Source organism: Psittacula echo (assembly GCF_963264785.1).
Source record: "Psittacula echo genome assembly, chromosome: 5".
NCBI classification, from domain to species: Eukaryota; Metazoa; Chordata; class Aves; order Psittaciformes; family Psittacidae; genus Psittacula; species Psittacula echo.
The window spans coordinates 43,373,665-43,401,445 of record NC_137739.1 but is presented as its reverse complement, the minus strand read 5'-3'; the positions used below and the strand labels follow the sequence as shown (position 1 = coordinate 43,401,445).

Genomic DNA, 27,781 nt, shown 5'->3' with positions numbered 1-27,781 from the left:
ATTGAATATAAGGAAGAAATTCTTTACTGTTAGGGTGGTGAGGCACTGGAATGGGTTGCCCAAGAAAGTTGTGAATGCTTCATCCCTGTCGGTGTTCAAGGCCGGCTTGGACAGAGCCTTGGGTGACATGGTTTAGTGTGAGGTGTCCCTGCCCATGGCAGGGGGGTTGGAACTTGATGGTCTTAAGGTCTTTTCCAACCCTAACTGTTCTATGATTCTATAATTCTACTGACTTCGTGTAAGAATATGAGAGTGCCTTTGAGTTACCACAACTGCAATGATACTGGTGGTAATGATCAATGTAAAAAAATGCAATTGAATAAATTCAATGTGTTTGTTTTCTGATTGTGTGGTTCAGCACTTTCTATATAATTAGAGTACAGAAAAGCCATATATAGGTGCATTTAGCATATATATGTAACCATACAGCAAAAGAAGTATGCAACTTAAAATGCAGGAAACCAGAAAAAATGTACTCAATGCATTGCTAAAAAAGCTGAAGAAAAATAAAAGCATAAAATGGAACAAAATAATAATGAGTCAGAGTGGCAGAGATACCTTACGAACAAGAAATGCTGAGAAAGTTTTAAAATCTAATTAGTAGATTTCCAGGAGCACTGCCAGTAATAATGCTGCTGACAGAAATATAGTAAAAAATGATTGTGCTTCCATGAAATCCCATATAAATTATGAGATGCCACTGGGATCTCATGAATTTAAAAGCAACCTGGCCACAAAGAGCACAAATAGGTTTACATGCTGCTGTATATACATAGTGTTAATGTTTACTGAAAGCAATGAGTGCTCATCAGAAAGTGACAAGTTACCCTGTAGTACCCAGGCCTAGACATGTACCTTGAAGGGAAAATCTAAGTACCTGTATAGAGATCGCGCTGTATACAGACTTCCAATAAAGAAATGCCAGTTGTATTAATATAAACTTGTGCTTTCAATTGCAATTCATTATTTTGAAAAGAAATTAAAATCAAAATAGACCAATGGATGATGAAGGGATATTGCTAATATAAGTGTCAAAATGTTTGTGGACCATGATTTCTGAAACTTTTCAGGTGGCTTTGACTATCTATGTGACTTGTTATGAATGGGTGAAATTTGTCTTTCAGTTATTTGTAGCCATGGAATATTATATATGTCTCAGACAGATCTTAGCAGCTTGTTACTTGATTATGTCTTTAGTTTTTGCCTTAGATGGAGACCATTTTCTTTAGGCATGTTGCTAAAAGGAATGTATGTGTTCTATTTCTCTGAGAACAAGTTCAGTTAAATTTGTCTTTATAGGATTTTTTTCAGTTATTGTGCGTGCGTCCAGAGGTTTTGTAATGAATATCTGTAGTTGCCTCATATTGGTATTTGCTTAACTGCACATATACAAAAAAACCCTTGTACACATAGGTAAAATATGAAAAGCAACACATGAAAGGAATACTTAATTCTGGTTCTGTACAGAGGATTTTGGTAACTACTGCATGCTTGTAAACTGAACACCATACAGTCACTTCCCCTTGCCCTACTTCCCCCACCATGAAAGTGTCCTATTGAATCAATTTCAGCTGAAGGAAGTATTCTTCACCTAACAGGTGTTGAGTGAAAAGCCAGTAGATATTTAAAACTACTTTCTTTTAAAGACTTAGCACTTCATACTTAAGGGATGTAAAATTTATTTATTGTATTCTTTATAGTTTCATAACCTTCAAATTTTAAGAAGGTATTACATGAAATTTTTTAGTTGATCAAACAGATTTTTGTCTTATGCTACCAATTTTACCTTGTTTCATTTTCTCCCACTGCATTGCCCAGTGGGAAGGCTGTATTTAACGTTTCTTCAGGGTCTTAACTAAACCCTGAAGGGTGTGAAATTGTGAAATGAATTAGATAATCTTCCCAGACTTGGTGTGTGCATGTGTGTGTGTGCAAAGTAATCTGGAATATTACAGTTAATGTGTAGGAAATGTTTTGTGGTTATCATCCTTAGGTTTATCTATCCTGTAGTTATATGGTCTGTAGTGCTAATGGAACTGCTCCCAAAACTGATATTTGTAGTATTGTAATACTGTAAAGGTACGAGTATTTGTTTCAAAATTCTGTATTCTACAGCTTAAATGTAGCTTAGAGTGGAAATGATATGGAAGATGGTGAATTAAATACAAACATTAAGCAAAAGAAGAGATAAAAGGTGATAATTAAGACTGAGGTAACTGTCAGCAATTTACTGGCAGTGAGAGCCTGAAAGTGAGGGCAGTTCTGAGCAATGTTTTGTAAGTGGTTAGTTGCTTTAAAAAAAACATGTAAAGAGAAATATTAGCTTCAGTGATGGCAAAGAGTGGTTTACAGAAAGTTTCAAGGAAAGAAAAAAAAATTGAAATGGACTGAAAAGAGGAATGAGGTGGTATTAGAAGGTGAATGTCTTATAAAACACAATTCTTTACTGCAGTATTTCAATGTTGTATAAAGATAGCCTTAAGTTTCCTGAGAGTTGTCTGTTTTGTATACATTCAGTAAGTATCTCTGTCCTTTAGGTGAGGCATGCTGGTGGACAATACACCCTGCTTCTAAACAAAGGTCAGAAGGAGAAAAAGTTCGAATAGGTGATGATCTTATCTTGGTCAGTGTGTCCTCGGAAAGATACCTGGTAGGTTTGTTTGTTTAGCAAGTGGACACATGGTGGGAAAATACAAAGTGCTGTGAGGAGCTGGGGAAAATGGTTGGGATTCTTATGAATGATTTTTTTTTTTTCTCATGTGGGAAATAATGCCTAGTTGTAATGAGCTATTTTTTTTATTATTATTTCTTTTTTATTTTTACTCATGGAAAGATTTCCCCCTTCCCCAAAACAAGACTATTTCCATGCCTTTACCCCAAGGTGTACTTCAGCATTTTCTATTTTGAGAAGTTTTTCCTTTTGTAACTGTGGAAGATTTTTAAGATGCAGCTGGAGTCTGCTGGTTAGATTTAGAAGAGTTAATTTTAAGAGCAAGTCACTACTCTTTTTACAGAATATTAGTATATTTACTTGTTTATATATTTATATTTTGTTGAGAAATCAATATACTAAATATTTTTAAGTGAATAAATTTCACTGTTTCTTGTTACTGTTGCCTTATTTCAGCATCTCTCCATATCAAATGGAAGTATTCAGGTGGATGCCTCCTTTATGCAGACGCTATGGAATGTACATCCTACGTGCTCAGGAAGCAATATTACAGAAGGTTTGTCATTTTGCTTATTTAGAAATTTATTTACTTTAGATTACTTTGTATTGCTTTTCATAAAGAGTCGTAATTAAAAAAAAAAAAAAAAACAAAAAACCAAAAGACCCCCACCAAACAAAAAAAAACCCCAAACAAAACCTAACCAACCAACAAAAAAAAAGAAACCACAACAAAAAAAACCCTTAAAACTAAAACACCCTTAAAATATCAAACCAGAGAGCTTAATGCAAATAAAGAAAATAAGCATAGGAGAATAATGAAAGAGAAAATGAAGAAATACAGCTACATCAGCCAAGTTAACTGTAGAAAAGCCAAATAAGTGCTGCAACTTTAGAATAGGAAAGGATAAAAAGCTGCATGAGAAATTAGGATGGAGAGTGCAGCTGTAGTGGTGTGACCCTGGTTGGACCAGGTATCCACCAAAGCCATTCTGTCACTTTCCTCTTCAGCTGGTCAGGGGAGACAAAATGTAACAAAAGGCAAAAGGCTCGTGTGTTGAGGTAAGGATAGGGAGAACATGCACCAGTTACCATCATGGGTAAAACAGACTTGACGAAATTAGCTTAATTTATTACTAGTCATATCCAACTAGGATAATAAGAAATAAAACCAAGTCTTAAAATACCTTCCCCCCAGCCCTCCCTTCTTCCAGGGCTTAACTTTACACATGCATTCTCTATCTCCTCCTTGACAGTGCCTCAGGGGAATGGGAGTTATGTTCATGACACATTGTCTTTGCTGCTCCTTTCTCCTGAGGGGGAGAACTCCTCACACTCTTCCGTTGCTTCAGCATGGGTGTCTCCCACGGGGTGCAGTCCTTCAGGAGCAGGCTGCTCCAGCGTGGGTCCCCTGTGGGGTCACAAGTCCTGGAGCAAACCTGCTCCAGTGGAGGCTCCATTCTCCGTGGGGCCACAGGTCCTGCCAGGAGCCTGCTCCAGAGCGGGCTTCCCACAGAATCATAGCCTTATTTGGGCATCCACCTGCTTTGGTATGGGGTCCTCCATGTATTGCAGGTGGAGATCTGTTCCACTGTGGACCTCCATGGCTGCAGGGGCACTGCCTGTCTCACCATGGTCTGCGCCTCAGGTTGCAAGGGAATCTCTGCTCCAGCACCTGAAGAACCTTCTCCTCTCCTTCACTACCTTGATGTCTGCAGAGCTCTTGCTCTCAAATATTGTCATTCCTCTCTCTGGCTGCTGTTCTACAGCAGATTATTTCCCGTTCTTGTATATGTTATCCTAGAAGTGCTTCCACCATCGCTGATGGGCTCAATCTTGGCCAGTGGCGGTTCTGGCTTGGAGCCGGACAGCATTGGCTCTGTTGGACATCTTGGCCAGTGGTGGTTCTGGCTTGGAGCCGGCCAGCATTGGCTCTGTTAGACATCAGGGAAACTTCTAGCAGCTTCTCATAGAAGCCACACCAGTAGCCCCCTCCTTTCCCTCCCTCCCCCCTCCAATCAAAACTTTGTCACACAAACCCTACTCAGCAACAGATGACTTTATTGTCTTCAGTTTAATTTTGGGGAGTAGGAGCTGCACAATAACTAAAGCCAAAAAATGTAGATTTTGTATAGTGTAACAGTCACTAGGCTTATGTGAGCTTTGGTTGGGTCCTTTTAACCCCAGGTGGTTTAAATCGGCATCGCACAGTATGTCTGTTCACTGACCCATAAAAAAATTGACTCAAAGCGTTTGTAGGTTTTCATTTTAAAAGCATATGAGATATGGATTTTCCTTGTTATACTTTCTGATTGCTTCTGCAAGAAGTGTATTATGCTGGAGCTGTATATTTATAAATGGCTATCTGGTCCCCTGCCAGCATGCATCATAAATAGAGCAGAGGTTAACTCTGGAAACGTCCCTCTGTTCTCAGGTTTCACAGGCAAAAAAAAAAAATAAAAATCAAGCAAATAGAAAATATAGTATAGTAAAATCTATAGTAAATAATCTGATAGTGAAATTAAAAATTTGTAACAGATGACAAGCATAATGAGCTAAATGGAGATTATGGAAGATCAGTGGTATATGTTTAGATTTCTGTAACGAGAGGGATTTGGCAGCTAAATTTCGTAAGTGATTACAAAATCACAGAGTGGTTGAGGTTGGAAAGGAACTGCTCAAGCAGGGCCACTGAGAGCAAATTGTCCAGGGCTATGTCCAGGTAGCTTTTGAACACCTCTAAGGAGGGAGACTCCACAACCTCTCTGGGCAACCTGTGCCAGTGCCAAGTACCCTTGATAAAGTGATTCCTGATGTTCAGACAGACCCTCCTGTGTTTCAGTTTGGATCTGTGACCTCTGGGCCTGTCACTGGGCACCACTGAAGAGACTGGCTCTCTTCTCTTTACAGGTCAAACAGTCCCAGTTCTCTCAGCCTTTCCTCATATGTGAGATGCCCGAGTCTCTTAATCATCATAGTGGTCCTTTGCTGTACTGTGTAGCTCAGAATCAGAAACAATTCAAAATTGCATAATAATAATTAAAAAAAAAGAAAGGATAGAGTAGGGTAAGCAGAGAATTAGGTTTTCTGTGTCAGTTTTTTCTGAAAGTAATACCATATGTCACAAGACTTAGTAGCCTATCTCAGGTTGAATGGACAGACTGAGAAAGTGGGATTTTTTGTCTAAAATTGGACTGGAAATTGGACAACATACTTTTTGTGATGTGTCAAGTACCTGTGATGGAACAGTAAGATCAGAAATGCTTTTGTGGTTTTTTTTTTTTTCACATTCTTTCATTGCTTTGACCTTTGTATTACTCGCCAAAAGGATAATTGCCAGTTACTGTTTTCCTAATTTACTAATTTATATTGAATCAGCCATACAGTATGAAGGTTTCCTTCTACCCTTCCTCCTTTAGGTGTGTTTGTTCTTTTAAAAGACATCAATTTCACTTAACAAGGTCTGAACAGTTTGGACCGAGGGGCTGATGAATTGTTCTCCTCCTACACCATTTTTTTCTTTTCTTTTCCTTTTTTCTCTGATGCTAAGTGCCTGGTTTTGACCTGTAGTCTTTGTGTTAAGTGGATTGGAAAGTTTGCTTCCATTAAACTTAATCTTCAGAACTGCTAAGTGTTTTTTTGTCCTCTGTCTCCTGCTGCTGCTGCTGTGCAGTATAATTTTGACACAAATTATGAATGTCAGAACAAACCGATGAACTCACCATATTATTTTGTATTAAGAACATTTAAATTGTATTAAGGGTGAGGAAACTGCAGCATACATTTGACTTAACTTTTACCTAAAGCATTAAGTTTGTTGTTCTTGTTTAATTTCAGTTATGAGTGAAAATTCACAGTACAGATTTCACCTCAGTCTTTTGAGTTTTTTTAAATTTTTTTGAGGGTGTTATTTTTGCATTGTCAGTGTCAAAGCTAACGAGTAAATGTGCTGCTTCTACAGGATATCTTCTTGGTGGGCATGTAGTACGTCTTTTCCATGGCCATGATGAGTGTTTGACTATTCCATCTACAGATCAGAATGATTCACAGCACAAGTAAGTAGTTGTGCAGTGATGCATTATTATACATTTCCTTCTCTCAAAAAAGTAGATTGTTGATTGTCAGTTGAATTTGAGATTAGATACCTTAAACAGTCTTCTAACAGCTGTCTATAATTAGGCAGTGACATTGTTACAAGAAGTTGAGACCTACTAAGAAGAAAATTATTCATGATTTCTTTTATTGCTGAAATTCAAGTAGTTGATTTCCAGTGAGATTTCAGCCTGTTATGTTATTTGTCTTTAATGTGCACTGCTGTAAGCAAGCATTAGCAGGGAAGATGGCAATTAAATAAATAAAAAAAAGCCTAAATAATATTTTATATATTTTGCACCTTTTTGCAAGTTCTTGGTCTTTCAAATTTTTTTAATATGTGAAGATAATTAAATTAGCTAGACTAAATCACTTTTGTATTAAACTTAGGTCTACAGTCATTATATTTTATGTTGATTTATCATTTGAATTTAAATTTTCATTTTGCTGATAATCAAAAGCACTGCAAGGTAATAATTTTGATACACAAAACCCCCAGCATTAAAAATCATATTCAACAAGTAAGATCATATTCAACTGTACCAGTTGTGGTAAAAAAGTGATGCTTTAGGTAATATCATAGCACAAGTAACATTCAGTTATGGGAAGTAAAGTTTTCATCTCTAAATTTTCCATTTTTACATTTCTGTAGAGCAAAAAAGGCTCCAAAGCAAAATAAAATCCAAACTGAATGTCAGAGAACTTCACTGGTGATTTTTTTTCTATTGCTGTTCTTTTCAGATGTGTATAGAAAAAAGATAAAAAGTTTGTGCTGAGTGTGAAAATGTGAACAGCAAGTATAAAAGTACTAGTGAAAGTATTAAGATCTAGATACCTTGTGTTGAATAAATGTCATATTCAAGACTATTATAAACAATCAGTCTTAATAAGGTTAAAATAGGTATTGATCCTTTTCAATAAGTTCAGAAATGCTGTACTTTGTTACTGCTGTTACTTATCTAGAAGTCAGCTACAGTTAAAGCCAAAAATAATTGTATGGTCCTATTGCCTGTATGTTCTTTTTGATATATATTTAGTGTTACTGCCTTAAGCTCTGCTCTATGTTTTTAAAACTATATACATAAAAGGGTAACATTAAAAATGTTTACTTTTCTGAATGAAATCTATGTATTTATATTCCTAAAATAAGAAAATGTGAATTCAACATTTTTAAATATTCATTTGTACCACTGATAGTGATACAGTGTGCTAAGATTAATGATTTGGAGTTATCCTATCTTTTGGATTTGTGAGCTGCGTAATAGACATAAGACCAACTTTGTACTGTTTCGTAGTTGTAGGAGTCACACTTGCATTATACAAAACAAGATGAATACATGAAAAAACAACGTAGCAGAAGGAGCAGGACAAAGAGCTGTAGAAAATGGTTGTGTTTATTTCTATTGCTTTGTTTAATCAGTCCTATGCATTCTGTTAGGGCTATTAAATAAGCTAAGTAAGACAACAGTGATAATTTCTCTTTTCATAGAAAAGACATTTAATTTTCTGAACGGTTCTGTAGAGAACAGTCCTTAACGACTCACACAGAGAGTATTCTCTGTCAAGAATCTTATGGTCTTTTATTATAGGTCAAGTGAAAATACAAAGGGTGGACTAACCGAATATCAAAAAGACAGGCTTGGCAAAAACTCAGAAAAAGAGGGGTGTATTGATAGAATCAAGAAGATGAAAACAAATGTTACATGGATGCCATTGTTAATAAGCAGCAATTCTTGCAGTTTCATTACTGTAAAAGCAGGTCACTAATGCTAATACAGTGTTGCACATAGAAAAGGGTTAGAGAATTTAGGTAGCACAGGAATTTAAGAAGTATAAAAGGTGAACAGAGATCTATTTATGGTATTCCTTCACTGAAGGAATGGTTGATTTGGGCCAAGGAGAAATGAAGGAAGTCAAATAGAATGGAAATTAATTATTAGTTTTGAGCCGGGGAGGAGTTCTACACAGTTTAAAGAGGATTGAGTTGTAAATACATGTAGCACAAATAAACACAAGAGGATGATCTTCTGAATCTTTTCAGTAGGAAAGTACTTTATGAAACCGGAGGAGCTTGCGTTCGAGCAAGGTCTTTGTGGAGAGTAGAACCTCTGCGAATAAGGTACTGATATTTTTTGAACTTTTTTGTTACCAACTCTTGCTATGTTAACAGCAATTTGATTGTTACAGACCCTTAAGGCAGGACATGAGTAATATGCTTGTCCTGTTATATATGTAATATGTTCATGGTAAATAATAAAAAATAATCTATCATGATATAGTCATATGGGGAATGTCAGTATTTTAAGACTTCTTTTTGTCCGTGTCCCATATTAAAAGCAGTGCTGCCTATGAGATTCGTTTGCCTGAGACATTACTTTTGTCCAAAAGTAAAATACTTTCCTAGTTTTCACTTGGAATTTCAGAAGCATGGGTGGAAATCAAAACAGTAATATTCCACGTAGGTGTTTGTTGTTTTTTGTGGGGTTTTTTTAGATGTGTGTCTCCCTCTTGGATGATCAGTTATCTGTTAACTTGTTGAAAGTGAAATTTCAATATACACAGTAAGGTAGGATAGTTCTTTGGAATGTTCTCACTTAGGTTTAATTGGTTTATTTAAACAATCAAATAAAATAACTGAAATATGGTAGTTAATTTACACTTCAGTATTTTTCAGAAACATGTAGGATTTTTGTATGGATACCGTAGGTAACACCCTACTAAAGCAGAGACAGGGTATCAAAACAACAATATTAAAGCTATAGTCCTTCCCAGGGTGCCTTTTGAAAATGTATTAACAGTTTTGCATCTGTTACACTGCAGATATTGAAATCAAAAGCAAAAAAGGGGAATGTATATAACACATTCTATTTTCTGGATCTCCTTTTGGGCCCAAAATAGAAATACTAGTTTTGCTTATTTCATCAATTATGTTTTGATGTCTCACACATTTAGCTGGAGTGGAAGTAACGTCAGGTGGGGACAGCCTTTCCGCCTTCGACATATTACGACAGGAAAGTACTTGGCTCTGAGTGAAGATGAAGGACTTGCAATGTTAGACAGAGAAAAGTCGGATACAACATCTACTGCCTTTTGTTTTAGAATATCAAAGGTAAATACATCAATGCAAATTCGTATTAAATGTGGAGGACTCAAATACTAGATCTGTGTTGGTTCAATGACTTTCTAAATTATTTTAATTTCTAAATTGAAGTAATTGACAGGGATTATGCATTTAAATACAAAGGTAAACAAACTGAGTCAAGAGTAATAGAGATTTCCTTTAGGGAAAAAAGGGAGTAGACTAAACAGTTAACAGGTTAAAAAACCAAGATTGAGTACTAATACAATGCAAGATACAGTGGTTTAATATGAATGCTTTAATCACTACGGAACCATTTTAGTTGCAATGTCATTAGAATGTTATTCATTCCAGCTCTACCTGTTATAATTGAATTCAACTGAATTCAGTTCAGCTGGACAAAAATCTGCCTTAGCTGTTCTTTGTGCAGTGTGTTGATGGGTGAATTGCAAGGAAAATTTATTCAGTGATTTCTAAACCATATGTTTTTAAACTGTACTTGTTAGTGAGCTGCTAATTGCATGCTACTAGCTTTTTCATCATTTCCAGCTGAGAAAAACTGCAAGTGAGAGAGAATGAAGAATGATTATGGAGGTAGGCAAACTTAATAACTTTCTTCCAAAAAGTGAAAGGTTTTTACACCAAAGATGATGCAAATTTTTTACATAATTTCATAATGTTACTTCTAAATAGTTGCCATAGCTGCTACAGTAGAGATTTTTATCAAGTATGAGAAGTTAAATGTTCCGTATAATTCTGAATGCTCTATGACCCCTGAAGAGCAGTGAAAAGGAATCTTTGAAGTTAGGTATATGGTAGGTAAGATCTAGTATTCAGAGTCTAAATCATCAAAATGCCTAAGGTGCACTCACTAGCAATTAATTATGCAGAAATCAGTAATGACTGTGTAATGCATTCATCTCTTCTACTGTGTTTGTACATAAAATAGTTGTTGATACACATTTTTATATGAAATGCAAGTTCAACACCTCTTCATCCTAGGATTTGTGCTATCCTCTATAGGAAAGAGTATTTTTATCTCTATATAAACTTGCTTTTTATAAACTTGCTTTTTCCTGTGCCAAGAATAAGAATAGTTGTTTATTGTCTGGGCAGGTGAGAGCTGCACAGGCCCATGGGTAGAAACATTAGTGTTTCCAAAGTTGAGGTGAACAAGCAGTGATAACTCTTCCTGAAGAAAGAAGGGTGGGGTTTGGGAAACAAAAGAACCTCAGAGGTTGAGACCAGATTGCTGTGAATATACATTGCTGTGGAGTATCCAAAAGGAAATGAAACATTTCTCCGTTCAGGTATTCTCTCCAGTTTGGAAGCCAGTAAAAGGGTTTTTGTGAAGAAAAAAAAGAAAAGGAAAGATATTATATGTGCCAGTAGGCAGAGTTATCTCGAGTATTCAGGAGCCTGTAACACATGACTTAAAGCATGATTTTTCAAGTAGTTGTTACAGAGACCCTTTTGTTGAAAAAAAAAAAAATACATTAATTCTCAGCATTGTTACATACCAGTTCAGCAGTTGGTGTGTTCCTTGCATTTCAAAACCTGTGATTACATTCATATTGCATTTACTTTCACTGTTGTTTTTTGGGTTTGGGTTTTTCTTTTTTCTTTCTTTTTGCTGGGTAATACTGGAAATTGAAACAGATATTTTAAATTATGAATTCAGATTAGAGCTTTACTTAATATATCCTTACACAAATAAGAGTAGAAGGGAGCTTTTAAAAAAGTGAAAGAGTATGCTAATGAACCCCCCAAATTATGCCTTTTGTTGGGTTTAATATGGATCTTACTTTCCACAAAGTTTTAAAATGTCAACCTTTATATTTTAAGGCAGTGGTTCCATAATGCCTTGTGACCATAGAGGCAGCAGTTTCCCTACAGAGATGGAATCCTGCTTTCAAATGGGATATTCTCATTCCAGCACAGTACTTGGCTCAGTATACTCTGCAGAACATTTATTCTGCTTATAAATTTCTTGGAGATTAAATACAGTGAAAAACAAGAGCATATTTAAAAATACTTGTTTGTTTTTAAATTGTTATAGCCTAGAATTAATATTTGAGATTTCATATTTTATTTTCATGATGGTATATACAATTGACAATGAAGAAGTTATTGGTGTAGTCTGAGTAAGTAACATTCTGACACATTGAAAAGTCACAGATGACTCATGCAGAAGGATTTGATATTTTAATATTACTGCCAGCATGTAGCTATCTTAGGGGCTCAACATGACATTAGGATGTCGTAATAGTTGAGTAGTAATCATAAAGTTTAAAATTATAGATATTACAGAATCCTTTACTTACAATCATCTCTAGCAGTTCAAGTATTTATTTGTAAATTTATATTTTACAATTATCATTTCCCAGTAAGCACTGCATTTTAACTACTTATTTTATATGGAAGGAGAATTGAGAAAGTCAAATCAATCATCTTTTTTTTCTTCCTTGCCTACTGGGTTGTAGAAGTGTATACAACAAAATACACAAAGTTTAGTAAACCCACTAGCAGGATAGGTAAATTCAACGTATTAGTCCTCTGCTCGTATATTTGTAGAACTTTTATCTTTTTTCTATTGTTAAATTGGGGTAGCTATGGCAGTACTTTTAATGCAATACCAGTGTGCAACACCAAAAGATACAATTTTAGTTAGCTCAGGTAGGTTAGATTTAATAAGAGTTCAGCAGTTGGGTTGTCTTACCCTTCTTAGGGGTATGTAAAAAACACTTGAGATTTCAAGAGTTTTCACAAGAGGACTGTTAAAAAATTGTTATAAAGTTGGGTTTATTTGTCCTGTCCACACTGCTGTTCCTTACTTTCCTTCTATCACATAGGAATCTATGACTCTCTCATCTTCCAAATTTTGCTTGTCTTCTAGTATATTACTTTGGGAAATTTGCAAGTTTTTACAGCTTGGGAAATTTACAGTTTTTACAGTTCTTCTGTTCATTCCTTCTTCTAGTGTTTTGGTTTTTTGTTGTTTTTTTTTTTTTTGGGGGGGGGCTTTTTTGGGTTTTTTTTTATTAGTTATTTTTCCTGTGCCATCTTCCAGACCCATGACGTGGCTTGTTTTCTTTGAACTGATTAATTTTCTTCAACTTGATTCTTTCATGGCCTGAGGGAGTTAAACTGAGAATAGGTTGAGAAGAGAGAGTTTTGAAGGAGAAAGTGTTTGGATATTTTGCTGCTAAAATATATACAAATATCCAGATAAGAGATTTTTTTTTTCCCTTCTCTACTGATAATCTTTTGCTGATTATACTTCTCAGCTGTTTGAAAATACACCCTGTCTTTACACACTGCTATCAAATGACTTGGCTGAAATCCTGGACAAACTGGACAGAGTACAGGGAGCAGAACATCATGAAGAAGAATTTATGCTGTATTGCTTAAAGGGAAGACAGCCTCCAGGCTCCCAAAATAATTCTAAAATTTTGTTTCTGAAATTAAAATATCTTGGTTTTTCTTTGCTTAGTGTTGTCCAAAAGGGTCAGTGTGGCTCAATTTTTTTAAAAGTAACTTAATTCGCATCACTTGTTGATTTCTTTCATTGAGATTTTCCTTCTTGATGCAGATGTAATAATTCAGAAAAATGTTTTAATCTTCAGGCTGCTATGCAAACCCAACGAATTAGTTGCTGTCAGTTAATGAATTTATGCTATTTTATTGCATTTCATTTAACGGCGTCACCGTAAATATGTATTGAAAGAGTTCATCCCTATCTGTATGTGATAGTGCAGTCCATGTAAAAATGATGTGACATGATTTCCCAGTAGTCTTGATATTGTAATGGTATCCCCAAGGAATGTTTTGTAATTTCATTCTACTTCATCTTGGCATTATGATGCTATCTGTTTCAACTGTTGAAATGTGACAGCTACATTCCGTATAAATGAAAGTAGATTTGCATAGTTAAAATAGAACTCCTCTTTACTCCACAGATGTTGAACATTCAGTAAACTGAAATGAAGTAAGAAAACCCGTTACACATATAAAAATTTAAACTGCCTCAATGTCTATCACATTTTGTTTACTTAGCAACAAATGAGCAACTGCCAACACTTAATTCCATCAGCATTTGAAATCATAGAAAAAATTTATAATCTAATTACTCAGAATTGTTGCCTTAATCACACATATATGCATGAATCCATAATTTGCTATTACAGAAATTGCTGCATAATTCTATTCTTATTCCTGAATTCAATTTGGAAAGGAAAACTATTTTACTAAAAAAACCCCAAAAAGCGACAACTTGCTTTTGTGCTGGAGACTTAAAATCCGCTGGTTGTTCATGATGAAGAATGGGATTAAGTAATAGGTTGGGCTTCAAAATTGTACTGGAGCACTGAGCAATGTCTTTGAAAGAGATTTTAAAGAATCTAATTCCTCTTAAAAATGGATAAATGAAAAAATAAAATACATGGGGAAAAAAAAAAGTTAAAATTAAAATAAATGTAGAAGCTAAACTGTACGTATTTAAAAAACTTCATCTTTGCTGGTTGTTGTGATACAGGAGCATTATTCCTCTTGAAGTATAGAATTCCATGGTTTATCCTGTTCTGGTACAGAGATTAAATGCCAGCTTTTATTTTATCGTTTTAGGAGCTGAAAGAAAAGCAGGACTCTAGTCTTAAACGTGACATTGATGGAATGGGAGTCCCAGAAATAAAGTACGGTGATTCAATCTGTTTTGTCCAACATGTGGCTAGTGCTTTATGGTTGACTTACAAAGCGCAAGATGCTAAATCAGCACGTTTAGGTCCCTTGAAAAGAAAGGTAATGTTTAAGGTTTTTTTTTCAGTTACTTGTAAAATGAATGTTAGTTGCATAACATTTTCTGTCTGTCCTGTTTTTTACCATTCTACCAATATGGCAATTGTGGGTTTAATTGTTCTGTGCTTTATGGGAAATGGTGTATGAAAAATGGTGTAAATGTTTCCTTCTAAAACAATAAACAACAGTGGCTATTAGCGTAACTATGTAACTGAAGAAAAATTTTGCTAGTAAGAAATGCATCTATCTATTTTTCTTGCCAGAGGAAATTATTAATTTGGGCTCAATTTTTATTTTTGATACTGCAGTAAAATACAGAAATTCCTGATTTGGATGGTGAAAATCATTGTTTTGAAAATCTGTACTGTTTAACAATCTAAACTTATAAGTCATCGCACTTTCATTGGTATTTTAGATTTTTTAATACAGTATACTGTATGAAATGGTAATTTAACTTGTTACTTAAGAAACGGCCCTAGAAGCTCCTCAAGTTTCTTAAGGGGTATTAATGAAAAATTTCCTGCCAAAATGTTAGATATAATTTTGATGTGGCATCAAGAAGGTCTTTCTGTCAGCCTTTTGATTATAGGGTATTAGTATATTCTGAATATAATGTTACATTCTTAAGGATCATGTGGCCTGTTATCTCTTCAAACTATGTTTAAATTTCATTCACTATTAGCAGATTTAGTACTCCCTTTGCATAATTGCATCATTGCCAAATGATTCTTTAACTCTGTATACACAATTTTTTTTTCAATTTTGATCTAACACTAGAACATGAAAAAGAAAAAAATTCATTACTGAACATAAGTTGGGATTTTTTCTTCAATGGCTTGTATGTACATTACCAAGAGGATACCCATACACAAGCACTGTAATATTAAAAATGAGGTCCTCAGCACACTCCTGACACAGTCTCATTTATTTGTGCAACGCACATGGTCATAAATGGGCAGTGAGTGTCTCTGTCAGCAACCTTGCTGTCAGAGAAATTCTTCTTTGTATGCCAGTCACTCAGTATTTTCTTGGTAAGAGAATTATTTGCACAAGTTTGGCCTCTTCCTTTCCCATGCCAGTGTTGGGTATGGGATTCTGTTTCCTCAGAGGGTCTGATTTTCCTTCTTGAAAAGGCAGCATGTAGATTCTTACTCTGTATTGAAATGAAGAATTTTGTACTAGCTTCCTGTAAAGTTTAGGGGGTTTTCCCCCCCCCTTTTCTGCTCAACAGCAAAGGACTAAAACAACTTCTTTCCATAATTTCCTGTCACTTTTATTCTCCTTTCAAACTGTTTCGTTCACGTTCAAAGACACCAAATCTTTTGTTGCTCTCTCACCTGGAGAATTGTCTCCTGTTAAGTGCCTTCACACAGAAGAAAACCCAAACCTTCTTGCTTCCTGTAGTTGATATTTCCATGGAGGCAAGAAACAGCTTTTTATCCTCTGCAAAATCTAGTACTAGACTATAATTTTATACAGAATTTTCACATCCCTTGGGGTAAAATGATGGGTACTTCACCATCATTTTGTCAGGAGATTTTTCACTTTCAGTCACTGTAATCCTTTTCAAGCTGACTGCAAAGGGTCTGGGTTTGGGGGGTGGGGGGGAAGGAGAGGGCTGGGGTTCCAAGTAAAAATTTTCTGCTGTTTGGCTTTGGTGTAGTTTCATGTATCTAGTTATCATGCTGTCTTTGCAAGACACAAATATGTAAGAAATTCTGGCTTCATTTGTGACGCTTCTGTTGCATGGTTTCTGCCAGAATTTTTATCTGTTGCATCTCTCTCTGAGATCTTGGTAACCAGGGGTTCAAGACTTTGCCAGGTAATGATAATGTTTATGTCAATATCCTATTAAATATTTCTCCACCATCCAGCATGAGTGATGGATACCTTTCTTTCCAGTTTGAGAGCTTGCTTCTGTGCAAACTGTGAATTCCTGCAGAGCTCCAGAATGCTAGAGGTCAAAGAACAGAGAAACACGTTACATGTTTTGGATTCACATCCTGGAGACCATTGCTCAGGGTGTTGGTCAATACCAATGCCCTGCTGTACCTCAAGAAGCAAGGTGGTGCCAAATGCCCCTGTATACGCAGGGAAGTGTTTTGTCTGAGATATTAGAGTAGGCAGTGCTGGATGCTTCTGGCCATAGTCTACTTACTGGAGTTCTAAATAGCACTTTCTTGTCATTGTGTGTTTCAGGATGATTTAGTTGAGGTTTGGAGGTTGTTATTTTTTGGTCAGAGAAATAGGGAAAATTAAGTCCTTCTAAAAGACTTCTCTTGTCCCTAGTCTGCTGCATACTGAGGGATAAAAGTGCGTATCTGCTGCATGTGAAGATTCAGTTCTTTGCAAAGGTGTTACAGCTTTAATGTCCTATCTGTCATTTTTTTTCATTCCTGTATCATTCCTGTAGCTCCAAAATCTGGAGCCTGAGGAAAGATTATCTGATTGTCAAATGTTTTCTTACTAGTTTTGTGATGGGAAGAACAGTTCTTTAGTTATTGTTCACTTAAGAGACCCCTGGATCCTTCTTTATGTGATATTTAAGCTGACAAAGTCATCCACAGTGTGACTCTATACAAAATACTTGAACAAAGAGGAAAGATGACCAATATGTAAACTAGTCTCCTTAAAGATAATATTATCAATATACTCATTCAGAAATGTCTTCCTAATCTTCTCTATCATATTTGTGTGGATTTTGCGGTCCAGATAAACTCATAGGGTGAAGTTTGTCTCTTTTAAAAGCACCACCTCAGCATGTTGGAAGGAATGGAGCACATGTGTACTTTGAATTCTTTCACATATAGAAAAACATAACTGTATATATGCCTAATTGCCAGTATGTGAAAAAAGCTGTTGGTAAATAACCTTCCCACATGAGGCAGTAACAACTTGTATAGCATTATTGGTTTCTTTGTTAATTATTCAGTGACTTCAGAATTCCTCAAGTAATTGAGAAGTTGGGAAGCAAATTTGTACCATCTCAGAGTTAAAAAAAATACATTCTTCAGTGGAGGATTCAATAGATTACATATTGGGCAAAGAAACAATAACTCACATTTAATTCTTACAAAAAAGCTGTAGTGTTTTAATGACTTGGTTTTATGCTAGCTTTTGGTGAAATTCTGCTTTTATTTAAGAGGAAAAATTAAAACCCACTAAAGGATCTCTGTAATTGCTTGAGTTTCATATGATGTTCCCATGTGGTTCTGATAAGAATCGAACATAATATGCAGAGAATAGTTAAATGATTCGGAAGTTACTCACAAATGTAGTTGCTCCTTTAGCTGCATTGTAATTTTTATAATGTTTGTCGTTCCTGCTTGATTTTCTTGTCAGTAGTCTTTTCATGCGTGAATCTTTAGTAAAGCATGCTTAAGACAGTGAAGATCCTCTTTACCTGACAGCCAGAATATAGAAAGAATGACAGTTTTTGTTTCAGTTGGAAAATATTTGATAAGCATGTTTAATGAATTATAAGAGAATAAAGGCACATTAAAATATGTCTCTGAATAACTTTTATGTGAGACTGACAGATTTGTAATTAGTTAATAAACAAGTATCCAGATAAAGTAATTAACAGGTAACAGCTCAGCATGTATGCAGTTACTGTTTTCAGTGCGATATTGAACTAAGTTACAAAATACTGAAAAGCACACAAGTTATTAACGTAACTATTGTGATAATTACTGACTTTTAATAGGTTATATTACACCAAGAGGGCCATATGGATGATGGTCTAACTTTGCAAAGATGTCAGCATGAGGAATCCCAGGCTGCTCGAATCATTCGCAATACTACAAGCTTATTCAGCCAGTTTATAAGGTAGTTGTTACTATCTTTTATAATATCTTTTTTTTACTTGGCTTTTGAAGTATTCTGAAATTATAAGAATTACTCTAACAGAATCCTTATTTCCCGCTTTCAAGTATTTGTATTTAAAAGTGATTAGCCATATATTTTTACAGACTTAATTTTGCAATTTTGGTGAGTAATGCCATTAAATAGATAACATAGCTTATTTAAATTTATTTATGTGAAGCCAGAACAAACTGGATCATAAGCCCAATTAAAGAAAACATGCTAAATGATTTTAGTGTTACTCCATTAGTAAGGATTCCATAGTGGCTAGGACTTCACAGTATTCATAAAAGAATTATTTTTCCTTTTTTGAGTGTGAAAGTTCCATGTTTACTTCACTATAGCTCTTTCATAGGATATGTTTTTGGCAAATTTTGTGGTAAAATACAATTCTGTGTCAATGAATATTCATTTATATTTGTTGAGATCTACATATGAGTATGTATACACAGTGAAATTGTTAATAATGTGTATAGCACTGAAGAAACTGTTTTTTCATAGTGCTTGGCAGAAGTTTTATTAAGATGATCAAGTGGCCATTCTTGTATTACTGCCTAATAGAATTAAAATAAAAAAAAAGAGTTCATAATTAAGACTTTGCTTTCAGGGAACCCACCATTGAAAACATTATTTCTTCAGTATGACAGCAGTATACACTACTCCTTTGTATTTCTTGTGCTGAGGATATAAAACCAGAACCACTTCTGCCAGCAATTAGCTCCTCCTAGATTAAATTATTTCTAATAGTGAGTCAGACTCTGAAAAATTGGGTTGTCACCCAAGACTGAGCAAATGCTGGGACAGGAAAGAGACATGTGCCTGGTCCCACACGTGGTATCAATACAGGCTGGGGTATGAAGGGATTGTGAGTACCTCTGAGGAGAAGGACGTGGGGGTACTGGTGGATGAAAGATTGAATATGAGACGGCAATGTATGCTTGCAGCCCAGAAGGACAATTGTATCTTGGCCTGCATCCAAAGAAGTGTGGCAAGCAGGTCAAAACAGGTGATTCTGCCCCTCTGCCCTGGTGAGACCTCACCTGGAGTACTGTGTCCGATTCTGGAGTCCTCAGTACAAGAAAGATATGGACCTATTGGAGTGGGTCCAGAGGAGGGACACATAAATGATCAGACAGATGGAGCATGTCTCCTGTGAGGAAGGGCCTAGAGTTGGGGAGAAGACTCCATGGAGATCTTATTGCAGCCTTTCAGTACTTAAAAAAGGGCCTATAAAAAAGACGGGGAGATACTTTATAGCAGGGCCTGTTGCGATAGGATGAGGGGTAATGGTTTTAAACTAAAAGAGGGGAGTTTCAGGCTGGACCTGAAGAAGAATTTTTTTACAATGAGGGTAATAAAATACTGAAACAAGTTGCCCAGAGAGGTGGTAGATGCTCCAGTCCTGGAGGCATTCAAGGCCAGGCTGAATGTAGTTCTGAGCAACCTGTCCCTGCTTATTGCACTGGGATTGGACTAGATGACCTTTAAAAGTCCCTTCCAACCCAAACCATTCTATGATTTTATGATTCTATGGTTCATTATGCTACTGATAACTGGGACTCCTTGAAATGCTTTATATTTTTAAATACACCTTTATTTCTTATATACAGTTGATGCAGTAGACGTAATTAAAGGTTAGAATTATCTGTTACTTTTGTGTTCTTTTTCTAGAAGACTGGGAGTGTACAGCCTCAATAACTGCTACTATTTTAGTCCATCTGCACATTATGCCTATATTATCAATAGGATTTAAGACTATCTAAATAAAATTAGTTACTGTAAGAAAGGACTTTGGTACATATTTCATCTCTGTTTCATCTTTTTTTTTTTTTTTTTTTTTCATTTATTTTAGTCACTCTGTCTCTACATCAGTTCAGAAAGGGAAATGTGATTCCACTTCAGGAAGTGGAAGTAGAATCTGAGCGCTGGACACCTAGACAATAGATATTTGAATGATTTGCAATTCAGATCAGGTGTTGATCGTATACATATTTCATGTGTTAAACAAGACTTGATTTAGATGCCAACAGAAAATAGGCTGCTACATAATACTGTAAATTACAGTGGGAAAATGAATAATGCTGCCAGTCTTTCTCATTGTTTTCCATAGTGGAAACAACAGAACATTATCACCCACTGCCCTGCCTGTTGAGGAGATGGCTCAGACTCTGCAAGACCTGATTACTTACTTTAAGCTTCCCGAAGAAGACCTGGAACATGAAGACAAGCAAAGCAAGCTTCGGTCACTCAAAAACAGACAAAATCTGTTCAAAGAGGAGGTACAGAGAGAGGAATTGTTGCATTATTTTAATTTCAAGTGTATTGTGTCACAAACATTCAGAAGAACCTAAATATTATCATCTAGATGTATGCATATGATTTATAATGCGAAGTTCCATAGCTGGTTATATAAAATTAATATAATATGTATATTATATATAATAGACTAATGTGGTATGATAACTTGCTGTTGCATATTTTTTGCTTTCACACTTGCCATAGGCCACAAGCTCTCTCATAAAATTTGGTCTTAGTACTTCTGAGCATCTTTCAACAGATGTCATTTTTAAAAGAAACCATTGTGACAAGTTTCTTTTTCTGTCTATGAAGTTTTACATTCTGGATACTCCAAACAAATACTAAAAAGATAGATGTTATTTCTGATGTAAAGATTTTATGTAAAAAACAGTCTGTTCACAAAAATTATAAAAGGCTTTATTGTTGTCTTCATTTATTCCTTACTTTCTATAATGCTTAGCTGAGTAAGGAAGCATATAGAATAATTTTCTAAAATAGATGATTTTATGATATTGAAAAATACATATTGAAATCTTGTATGCACAATAATTTGTTTGGTTTTGGGGTTTTTTTGGTTTTCTTTTAAATCTAAGATGATGCAACTTTTAAATGTGTGCAGGAAGAAATCTTTTAAAAGGACAACAACAAACGCTCATTTATATACAGCTCACTTTCCTTTCTGTCATATGTGTTTAGGGAATGCTGGCAATAGTTTTGAATTGCATTGATCGCTTAAATGACTACAACAGCGCAGCTCATTTTGCAGGATTTACAAGAGAAGAACATGGTACAGCATGGAAAGAAATTTTAAATCTACTTTACAAATTGTTAGGTAAGGTCTTCAATAGTCTACTAATGCAAAAAGCAGGATATGTATTCTTGCATTGAACTTGCTTCTTCACCACCAAAGAATACTTCAAGTGTTACTCATGCTGTCATGTAAATTACAGAATTTCTTCCATATACTTAATGATATTTATTGCAGAGAATAGAGTTTCTTGAACAACGATACAGAAGAAAAATAAATCTCAGCTAGGAAAATGATTGATGAAGCCTGCAAAAGTGGTGTTTTTGGTTGGTTTTAATTTAAATGTACCTGTGGTATGCAAACAGGTGTGAATTATTATTTTAAAAAGCAGAAAAACTAGAAAGCTGTCTGAAGCTGAAGAGAAGCCTAAAAGTATTAGTTGGAACTTGTAGGTCTACTGAATCTGTTTGTCACCTGAGGCCCAGATTTAAATGTTAATAAAAATAATTATATAAATCAAATTAAAAGATTTTTTTCAATTTGAACACCATACTTCCTAGAGCAAACTGCTTCTGTGTTGTAGTAGGGTCAAAATTATACAGTAGAAATATGTATATATGTATTTCTTCAAACCATTGATTTGATACCAAAGTTGCATAATTCCTTATATAGAAGAATCTTGTCTTCTGAATGGAGTTTAAATACATTCTGATTTCATTATAAAGAAAATTTGTCCTGAACCATAGTAAAGTATGTAAATTGAGAGAACAAGAATAAAACAAATTAGGGTGTGTACTTTGAAGAGGGAGGTTATTCACATAGCACAGACATGCAAATGGTTCTGGTGGAATCTTCTTGTTGCTTTAGAAAGTAATGAGATACCAATGTGTTACTACAGTCTTATGAGTTTAAAGAAAAGTGGGATGAAAAAACCCTCTTTAGTGATATTTAGGCCTTTTCAGATTTTGTCTTGATTTTCTTCTAAAGGTACATCTTGAACACACTTGTTCTGATATAATAAATATTAAGTTAATGTTTCATAATAAAAATCCTTGACAATTGTAAACAAAAGCATGACTTTTTTAACTTGAATAATGGTGAACTTTCAAAGGGCAGTCAAATAACAGTATGTTCTGTGCTGCTGAAGACTGAAAGCTATCCATTCTGTAACATGTTTTAATCACAAAGTAGAGCTAAAGAGAAATAAACCCAACCTACACTTGAGCTTAAACTTCTGCATATGATCTTCTCACTCATTGGTAGGAAGAAATAGAAAAAGTATTTCAGCCTCTCAATCATGATGGTGCTTGACATTTGCTTTAAACAAGGCTGGTAGATAGTTTGTATTTAAGTTTAACAATAAAACATAAATACAACCATTTTTTTTGTTGTTGTTCTTAAAATTCTCGTTCATCCGGTGAACCCCTGTCAACTTCAAAACCAGCATGCTCTTCAGAAGTTATGTCAGTGGCTGATATTATTACCTTAACATATATGTATATAGGATTTGCCTGCTTATTATTTTGTGAAGTTGTTATAAAAATTGTATTAAAATATATATGATTAACATTGGTGACTTAAAGAGGAAATATCCTGTTATAACATTGTACCTTGTGGTTTTTTTCCAGCTGCTCTTATTCGTGGCAACAGAAACAATTGTACCCAGTTTTCCAGTAACCTTGATTGGCTAATAAGTAAATTGGACAGATTAGAATCTTCCACAGGTGAGATGCATTTAAATCAATATAAATTAGTTATCAGTACACCACACCCAGCTGTCTTACATTATAAATGTCAGGGCAATTTTCCTTGAAACAGCATGTGTTAGAAATCAAATGCCTTTTTTTTGTTTGTTCGTTTTTAGCAAAGTACTACAGATACTCTGTTATTTATCAAGCTTTTAGATTGTGTCCAGTTGCGCAGATGATTTAATGACAACATCATTTCTGTGGCCCTCATATAGGTATTTTGGAAGTGTTGCACTGCATCTTGATTGAAAGCCCAGAAGCTTTAAATGTCATAGCTGAGGATCACATCAAATCCATTATTTCATTGCTGGATAAGCATGGGCGCAATTACAAGGTATGTTTGGAAAAGCTGAGGATGTATTTATAATCTTACAATGATTTCTGAAAAAAAACCCAAAAAACCAAAAAACCCCTAAACCCCAACCCATAAAAACAAAACCAAACCAAACAACAAAAAAACCCCAACAAACCAACAAATAAAACCAAAAAAACCACCCAAATAAACAAAAATCCCAACCCCAGAATTACGTGATTCTAGTACTGTTAAAGGAATGAATAACCTTGAAGTGCAGCTGCAAAATTGCTTTGTTGAGATTAAAAAAATGTGTAATATACAATTGCTTTTCAGTTCCAAATACAGCAAATAGGTAAGAGAAGCATAGTTGAGAAATACTGACATTATGAACTTTGGATTTGCTGAGAAAACGAAGCATTCTGGCAGCTGTAAGCACATGGACAGAGTAGCTTGTTTTTTGATGCAGGGCTCTGCATTGTTGTATCAGCAAACAGAACTGAATCCTGCAAACTCATTCCTAACTTGAGTAATAATAATAGTAGCAGAAAAGAACAAAATAAAGTGAGAAATCGGAAAAATAATCCAAATATCTGAAAACACAGGTGTTCAGAAGAAAGAAAAAAACCCAGAGTTATACCAGAAGAAATAATGGTGGAAAGTAATTTAGACATCAATGTGCAATTTAATATGACAGAAGAAGGTGAACAGAGTTTCTGGCTGCAAGCAGGATGACATCACAACACAGAGGAGGATATAGTTTTATGTGTGATTTTCTGATGTGAGTTTCCTTCCTCAATTCAAATTTTATTTGAGAAACTGATAACCTGGAGGAAGAACAAAAAAAGTTTTAGTGAGCTGAAATTACTGATTTATAGGAAAAGGTAGTATAGAGAACCTAACCAACTATAGATATGGAAAAGAAGTATTTTTAAGCATGGTTAAGGGTTACAAACTGATAAAAGCAGTCTTAAGAAAAAGGTTGAAATTACAGTGGGAAATTTAGGTTACTGTTTTTAGCTGTTAGCAAGATTATTGTGCCATGCCAGTCACCTGCAAAAAAACTTTTCAGCTGAGCATCTTAATGTAGACTTCATAGTGAGAACTAAGTAGAAAAGTGAAATGTTGTACACAGGAGAAGAATTAGCCTTGCTAATGTATTTGTGCATTTCCATTTGTTATATACTTGACTAAGCATCATTAAGTAATGTGAATTAATTAATGTATTTGTAACTCCAGAAATATTATACCTTGTTCTCCTACTAGATTAGAAATTCTGTTGTGATTTAGGAAGTAAGAAGCAATAACATTATTAACCAAAATTGGTTTGGAAATTATTGATTTGAAGGATTTTTAAAATGAAAAGCCTTGTGTCAGAAATATGGTCAGTGAGGGCATGCAGATTATTTAAACAGCTTGTATTCAAGGTTACTGAGGATCATTAATGTTATTAAGACGCTTTCCAGCTGACTAATGGTTGGAGTTTCTGGGGTTATTTAAGTTACTACTACCTCTATCCTTTTGCTAGTGGTTTCTGCCCAGCAGCAGAGATGATAGAAAGAAAAATGCATGGTCTAGGCCATAGCAAAGTTCACAGTGTATTTGCTTAAACTGTTGTTGAGGGTGGTTTTCTGCTCTTTGCCTTGTAAAGGAGTTTCCAAAATGGTAATCAACAGTGTGAAAGTAGTTCTCTGTCTTGGAGATAGTCTGTAAGAGTTTAGACCATTTGAGCTCACTGCTTTAATGATTGCTTGTCTGAGCTCAACTGCATCTTTAAGCTTCCCTGTTGTTTTGCAAAAGTGTGCAGCTTCCTCCCTCAGCTTTAAACAGCACAAAGTTACTGTGTCTTCTCTTCCAAAACCTTTTGCTCCAGTAATCTGTGGGAGAACTCTGTCAATCTCTTTCACTTTTTTTTTTTTTTTTTTGGGGGGGGGGAAGGCTAGCTGAAATTTTAGAATGAGATCTTTCTGAAATTCTGTTTTGCTTTATAACAAATTCTTTTAAATGTTTTTAATTTTAAGAATAAATGGATTACTTCTCATATTGAAAATGTGCTTTCAGAACAGATTCATAAGAAATCTGAGAATTGCATTTGAGGCTTGCCCTCTAATTTTGCCAGAAAGTTTCTTGGGCTGCAGTAAATTTCTCAAATTTCATTTTACATTTCAAATTTTTAATGAGATTCAATTAAAAAAATATTAAAGAGTTGTCATACAGCTGTTCTAGCTTTGCTTTTTTCCTAATCAAAATTGGAATAAGGAATCTTGAAGGAAGGGGTTTTGAGTAATTTTTCAAACTCTTTGTTCTGAATTTGTGTTCCATCTATGTTTGGTGTCCTCTTTCATTAGTACAGACTACACCTGGTCCATATATGTGAAAAGTATTTAGAAAGCAATAATGGTAATGTGTGCTATATTCCTTCCTTTAGGTCTATTTTGCCTGTAAATTAAGCAGACAACTTAATAATAGTATATTCCTTTATCTGAGTTTCTTCTGATATATATATTTTTTTAAGGTTCTTGATGTGCTTTGCTCTCTCTGTGTCTGTAATGGAGTTGCAGTTCGTGCCAATCAAAATCTGATTTGTGACAATCTACTGCCTAGAAGAGACTTACTGTTGCAAACACGCTTGATTAATGATGTGACAAGGTATAGTGACATCTTTTATTGTTATATTAGAAAAAAATGGGACTTACATGTCTTCAATAATTAATTGAAGAAAATACTGTAACCAAAAAGATCTTCCACAGCTTTCAATATTGAGACATACACCTTACGAATTATTTAAGTATTAATTTCTGAAAAAACAAATGCCATTTGTAATGGAAACTGTGCTCAAATAGAAATTGCTAATTTATAGTAATATCTGTTCTGAAATGAAAGATGAAAGTTGTTTTTTTCTCATTCAAAACAGAACATGTTTTTGTCTAATAATTATTATGGAGAATGTAAACATAACGTGAGGTACTTGCATGTTTTAAGAGGGATTCGATTTCCCTACAACCTCACTCTATTTTTTGATTTTAGGAAATGATCTTGTTATTCCTCTTTTGACTATAAGCATGAAGCCTGTACCTTAAAAGATGATCCTACAGCAGCTTTGTAAAGTTATAAAATGGCTCATTGTTTTAAATATGATAAGCAAAATGTGGACATCTATACTCTTACATATTTGCGAAGTAAATTTGACTATTATACAGCAGTATAGTTCATATGTTGCATTTTACGTTTACACTAACTGATTTCCATTTTCTTTCTTAGCATAAGGCCAAATATATTTTTGGGTGTTGCTGAGGGCTCTGCACAATACAAGAAGTGGTACTTTGAGTTAATAATTGATCAGGTTGATCCATTCTTAACGGCAGAACCCACACATTTACGAGTTGGATGGGCCTCTACTTCAGGTTATGCCCCCTATCCTGGAGGTGGTGAAGGATGGGGAGGCAATGGTGTTGGTGATGACCTGTACTCTTATGGTTTTGATGGCCTTCATCTGTGGTCTGGTAGGTACTTTGTTCTCTTCTGCTTATTCTTACATTCAGGAGTTACCTACCTTTACCTTCAGTACTTATTTGTACATAGCATGCTTCTTTATAGTGAGCTACATTCAGAACTCTAGGATATGGTGAAGTTATTTAGAATTTCAGATCAGATTTTAGTCAATATTGAATTATACTAATTAGGCTTTTTAGCAGATAGCTTCTGTTTTCATGATTTTGATCAAAAAAAGGTATTTTCTAGATCTAGATCAATACTGACTAAAGTCTATCTGTTAAAAAGCAATGAATGTCTTGATCTCAGACAGATTAATCATATATGTATGTTAATATACATTTGTATTATTCTTTCCCCTGAGTATGTACAGGTGAAGTAAATTGACATTATTATCCTCACATCTGTTGATAGATTTAATAAATTGAATAAATTGAATTTAAATTTTGATGGCTTTTGGCAATTAGAAGTAAGAATTGCTATGCTATTACCAACCTCTGTTGGTTTTAAAGCATATATTTGTGTGGTGTGATATCAAAATGAAAACCCTCAGTTGCTATGCTGTTTGAAAATATATTTTTCATATAATCTAAAATATGCTTAGCAGAAAAATTAGAATTTTTCTAAGAAGTGTGTCTAGTTACCTAAGAGACTGTCAGTTAGTATTGCAGTGAAGTGATTATGTTTGCAGTTTATAAAGAAGGGA

General features: G+C 34.8%; 1 protein-coding gene across 1 annotated transcript in view; it reads left to right on the top strand.

The window, feature by feature from the left end:
• RYR3 (ryanodine receptor 3) overlaps positions 1-27,781 on the top strand; it is a gene marked incomplete at its 5' end in the record, with an annotated part of 224,891 nt that overhangs the window by 61,380 nt on the left and 135,730 nt on the right. Inside the window, 13 exons of the mRNA XM_080618062.1 lie at positions 2,538-2,650; positions 3,128-3,227; positions 6,630-6,723; positions 8,805-8,879; positions 9,713-9,869; positions 14,463-14,636; positions 18,340-18,461; positions 20,608-20,776; positions 21,492-21,627; positions 23,172-23,267; positions 23,507-23,625; positions 26,099-26,232; positions 26,845-27,086. Coding sequence (XP_080474188.1) covers positions 2,538-2,650; positions 3,128-3,227; positions 6,630-6,723; positions 8,805-8,879; positions 9,713-9,869; positions 14,463-14,636; positions 18,340-18,461; positions 20,608-20,776; positions 21,492-21,627; positions 23,172-23,267; positions 23,507-23,625; positions 26,099-26,232; positions 26,845-27,086 — 1,731 coding nt within the window. The remainder of the gene's footprint in view (positions 1-2,537; positions 2,651-3,127; positions 3,228-6,629; positions 6,724-8,804; positions 8,880-9,712; positions 9,870-14,462; positions 14,637-18,339; positions 18,462-20,607; positions 20,777-21,491; positions 21,628-23,171; positions 23,268-23,506; positions 23,626-26,098; positions 26,233-26,844; positions 27,087-27,781) is intronic.